Source organism: Chiloscyllium plagiosum, chromosome 7, assembly GCF_004010195.1.
Source record: "Chiloscyllium plagiosum isolate BGI_BamShark_2017 chromosome 7, ASM401019v2, whole genome shotgun sequence".
Taxonomy (NCBI): Eukaryota; Metazoa; Chordata; class Chondrichthyes; order Orectolobiformes; family Hemiscylliidae; genus Chiloscyllium; species Chiloscyllium plagiosum.
Genome location: NC_057716.1, coordinates 116815850 through 116820875, shown reverse-complemented (window position 1 = coordinate 116820875; position 5026 = coordinate 116815850). Strand labels below are relative to the sequence as shown.

Below are 5026 nucleotides of genomic sequence, written 5' to 3'. Positions count from 1 at the left end.
AAGGATGAGGGGTGACTTGCTAGAGGTTTATAAGATGATCAGAGGTATAGATAGAGTAGACAGTCAGAAACTTTTTCCCCGGGTACAACAGAGTGTTACAAGGGGACATAAATTTAAGGTGAAGGATGGAAGGTATAGGGGAGATGTCAGGGGTGGGTTCTTTACCCAGAGAGTGGTGGGGCATGGAATGCGCTGCCTGTGGGAGTGGTAGAGTCAGAATCTTTGGTGACCTTTAAGCGGCAATTGGATAGGTACATGGATGGGTGCTTAAACTAGGACAAATGTTCGGCACAACATCGTGGGCCGAAGGGCCTGTTCTGTGCTGTATTGTTCTATGTTCTATGTTCTAAATCACTGAAAGCTAGCATGTGTGTGCAGCAAATAATTTGGAAGGCAAATAATATATTAGCTTTTGTTGCAAGAGAATTTGAGTATAGGAGCAAAGACGTTTTCCTTCAGTTTTGTATAGAACTGGTGAGTACCAAGCTAGGGTCTAGTGCGCAGTCCTCTTGCCTGAGGAATGATCTATTTAATATCAAGGAAATGCAGATGCAGTTCATCGTACTGATGCCAGGGATGGGATTTGTCCAGTGAGGAGAGATTGAGTAGACTGGGACTGTAGTTTAAAAGCATGAGTGATGATCTCATAGAAACATAACAAAATACCCAAAGGGATAAACAGTGGAGACGCAGGAAGGATATTTCCACTGGCTGCAGGGTCTAAAACCAGGGGACACTGTAGCAGAATAAAAGGACCACTTCGAACTGAGAAAGGGAGGTATTTCCTCACTCAGATAGTGGTGATGTTTTGGAAACCTCTACTTTTATGACGGGCTATGGAATCTTATTCAATAAGTAAGTTCAAAACAGATCGATAGAGTTCTAGAATAACAAAAGTAGTCTTGAGGGGCCAATAGCCAAAATCCTCTCTTATGTTCCTAAGCTGAGTTCTGAGGAGTCTCAGACTTTGAGCTCTGTTTCTTTTGAATGACTTGTTTAGTCTGGGTCTTATTGAAAGAGGTTAAGCAGGGAAAGAGTGAGGATAAAATCTATTCCAGAACCTAAATCACATTTTTCTGAATGGTTGCATTTCTGGTTACCCTCTCTAGCAGTTGGGTTTTATGTTATTGCAAATCTTCATCTGAGCAGAGTTCCAATTTAAGAGGTGTATCAATCTCTCATTAATCCACTGATTCTTAAAACCTCCCCCCCCCCTTTGGACTTCTGGAAGTAGGTTTGTTTCAAACAGACTTCAGGCTGGTTTCAATACTCAGATATACCCTAACACCCCAACTTGGCTTTGATCTCCAAACACAGCAGTCTGAAGTTGTGTGACTGCATTGCAGCCCTTTGCTTTGGGGATGTCTGAATTAGAGACGCAACCATGTCGACAAGGTGGTCAAGAAAGCACAACAATGCCTCTACTTCCTCAGGAGGCTAAGGAAATCGACTCTTATTTTTATAGATGCACCATAGAAGGCATCACAGTGTGATATGGCAACTGTTCTTCTCAAGACCGCAAGAAACTATGGAGAGTCATGAACACAACCCAGTCCAAAACACAAACCAGCCTTCCATATATTGACTCCATCTGTACTTCCCGCTGCCTCAGAAAAGTAGCCTAATACTTCTGTCACCCCAGTTATATTCACTTCCACCCTCTTCTGTCAGGCAGAAAATATAAAAGTTTAAATACACATATGAACAGATTGAAGAACAACTTCTTTCCTGCTGTTATTAGACTTTTGAACAGACCTCTCAAATATTGATGTTGATCTCTCTCTCTCTCTCTATACACCTTCTGCTGCTGTATCACTGTAATTTGCACTCTATTCTGCTACCCTGATGCATTTGTATGATACGATCAGCCTGTTGAGCATTAAAGCAATACTTTTCACTGTATCACGATGTATGTGACAAGAATAAATCAAACCCAACTCAAACATACTGGACACACATATATTGACATATAGCGTATTCTGCTATTACTATAGAGAAAGCTCCTGGAGATTAAAAACCAACATTGCATTTGCTGAAATGACAACAGTAGTATGATTGATGTACCCGGTTATGTGTGCACAAACCGTACAGGCATTTGTGGTGAGGAATAGCTACCCCATGAATTGCAGTTTGCTGTTCAGTTTGCACTATTTGAATGTTAGCTTTACAAACATTACTTCTCATCCCTCACCCAAACCTCCCTGTGATTTTTATATTGTAGCTGCAGTCTATTCAGCAAACCATGGGAAGGTAATTTGCGGGTTAACAGTGCATGTGGCCTTTTAACGTTGTGGTAACTATTGAAGACTACCAATCAACTTACCTTGCCAAACAAATGAACAATTAGATGTGTGGATTCTAATTCCTTCAAGAATTTGGAGATTTTAAATGTGTCACTTTTTAAGTTCCGAATTTTATTCTTACTTTTCCTGCCTAAATCGTTTTTCTTTCCATTAATCAAATCTCTTTCTCCCTCTCTTTATGTCTCCTTCTGCACCTGATTTGACTGTAATCCACCTTTCATCCCAGCCTCTCCTCTGGTTATTTCTCAATCTTTAAATCTTATTGGTTGTGGAGGTAGTCTGTATTGTTCACTGAGGTCCCATTACCATCCCTGGTGCAGTTATCAGTTCACACTTCCAGCAGTCTGGACAGCAAAATTGTTTTCCAATGATGGAGGAGATGAACATGTCAAACAGAACAGACCATAAGATGCCCACCCAGGCAAGACGTGGCCACCTATAATGCTTTCATATGTGGGTTTTATACATTTCAGTATGAACAGTCAGAGTGAAAAATGTTGTATAGGAATTATAGTTTCATTTTGTGCAGAAGCGCTTCCCCAATGATAGGTTCATCTAATTTTAATGAGGAAAGAATGCTGACCAAGCCGCTAAAGAATGCCTTCTTGTTCTTTGGAGTAAAGCTGTCGAGTCTTTGATACTCGTTTCAAGGAGTATGATACGAAAGTCGGAGGAGTTGTTGACAGTGAGAGGAAAGAATGCTGACCAAGCCGCTAAAGAATGCCTTCTTGTTCTTTGGAGTAAAGCTGTCGAGTCTTTGATACTCGTTTCAAGGAGTACCCTAGCTTTGGATAAATTCAGAGCCAATTCTCCAGCCCGCAACTGTCTGCCTCGAGTGTGGGCTCAGTCCACTGACCCCCAGTGTTTTATCTGAAGTGAATGGGTGGAGGCAACTGAAGAAAGGTTGCATCCTTTGCAGGGCAAGGTGTTGCTCAGTGGCAGCATTCTTACTTCTGCGTTAAAGAATGCATATCCATGTCCCACTCCAGACCGTGTTGTATGTATTGTTCACCTGACCCACGAGTGCAGTACTGAGGGAGATCTGCACTGTCAGCGATGCTGTTGTTTGAATAATTCATTAAACCAAAATTCTCAGATGGCTCTCCCATGATTCTATTTCCAAGGAAGCCAATTGGTGTTTTGGCCAATCTTTATCCATCAATCCACATCCCAAAAAACAGATGGTCTGGTCATTATCGCACTGCTGTTCATTGGATCTTATTGTTCCAAATTGTCTGCTGCAGTTCCTACGTTGCAACAGTGACTACAATTGCTTTCATTTGTTTGCTTTAGCACTTTGGAGCAGTGTGCTGCTATGACAGGCATGGTAGAGATTTCCCTGTTCTTTCTATCACAAGATTCCGAGGGTGGGAGGGGCAACCCAAGAAATTTGGGATTAGAGATACATGGAGTACGAGCAGACCAGGAGACTAAAAGCACTGGGACAAATACTTATGCATCTCCAGAAGAAGTAAAGAATTCAGAACCAGCCTGGATCAAAGGTCTTTAAAGGCAACCAATCCAAGTCCACTTAGAATGATATATGCGATGACATACACAATGACTGAAACAGAAGGGCAGGTTGTTTTAACTTTGTTCATCTTTTGTTCTTTTGTTGTCTGCAATATTGAGATTTTGATCTGACCAACACAGATGCCTTGTCATCGCATGGCTTCAGTGTATGCCTTGGAGTTTCTGTGAAAATATTATGTCACCATAAAGCTGTGAGGCAAACATCCATTCATTTCTCTTTCTTCTTTCAGGATCTGGGGATAACGAAAGTGGGCCACATGAAGCGAATTCTCCAGGGAATTAAGGACCTCAGCAAAAACACTTCTATGCCAGAAGTGTAGCTGTTCTGGTGCTATCTCAGAAAATAGTGGAACATTGTACAGACCTCTCAGGGGAGTCTGGTGACACTCTGCAGGTTTTCCACTCGGTAGGATTTGTGACCTCGCTGCGTCACAGGGTGCAATGTTCAGGAGTTTGCTTCAGTTAATATATTCTTTTTCTAACCTTAAACTGAGGGTTTTGTGCCAACATATTGACCTTCAGCAGCCATTTTAGATTGTTTTAATGTGACAAGTCCTAATATGCATCGGTAAACATTGGTTTACATTGAACTGCGTAACCCTCCGGGAAACAAGGATGCTGCAAAATGGTAAATAGGTGCAAAATATTTCAGGACTTCCTTCCGCGAGGGCCGTGGATCCAAAAACGGCTTGTTTTATCGCAGTTACATATCAATTTCATGCAGATTAATTGCCTTTATTGCTTTAGAAGGTGGAATTGGTTTGTATCCTGTACAATATTTGGAGCAGATGCTCCCATCAGTGTTTCTTGACCTGTGAATACGGTCTGCGGAGCATATCACTCAGTGACCAAGGCATCTAATCCAGACTGATGTAGGAAGCACATGCAGTGTAGCATGCATGCAGATTATACCGCACAGTGTGCCTGCTTGAACTCTTTCTAGGATTGCATGACATATGACTAATGTTTTTTTTAAAAAAGAAAAACACTTGAACAAGTTTTATATCTGTTTAATAGAGAGTAACTTATTAATGCTGAAGTGTTTGTTAATGAAACATTGTCTCCGCTCCTCAGCTGTATTTTGCATGAGTGTATTACTTTGACAAGGACTGGTTCACACAAGACTGTAGGTTTGTGTCACCCATTCCAGTGAGTGCAGCCGACTTGATTAAGGGCAAGTTGATGGCTCT

General features: G+C 41.6%; 1 protein-coding gene across 7 annotated transcripts in view; it reads left to right on the top strand.

Annotated features, from left to right (window-relative positions):
• The window catches only part of dgkh (diacylglycerol kinase, eta), a 566607-nt gene extending 562023 nt beyond the window's left edge, over positions 1 to 4584 (top strand). For 6 of the 7 annotated variants that reach the window (XM_043694440.1, XM_043694442.1, XM_043694441.1 and 3 more), the window contains one exon: positions 4067 to 4584. In XM_043694440.1, the coding sequence (XP_043550375.1) occupies positions 4067 to 4156 (90 nt within the window). In that variant the 3' untranslated portion in view covers positions 4157 to 4584. Of the gene's footprint in view, positions 1 to 2221; positions 2946 to 4066 lie in introns of those variants that run through there. The other variant, XM_043694443.1, reaches the window with a different exon arrangement.
• Positions 4585 to 5026: the final 442 nt, after the last annotated feature.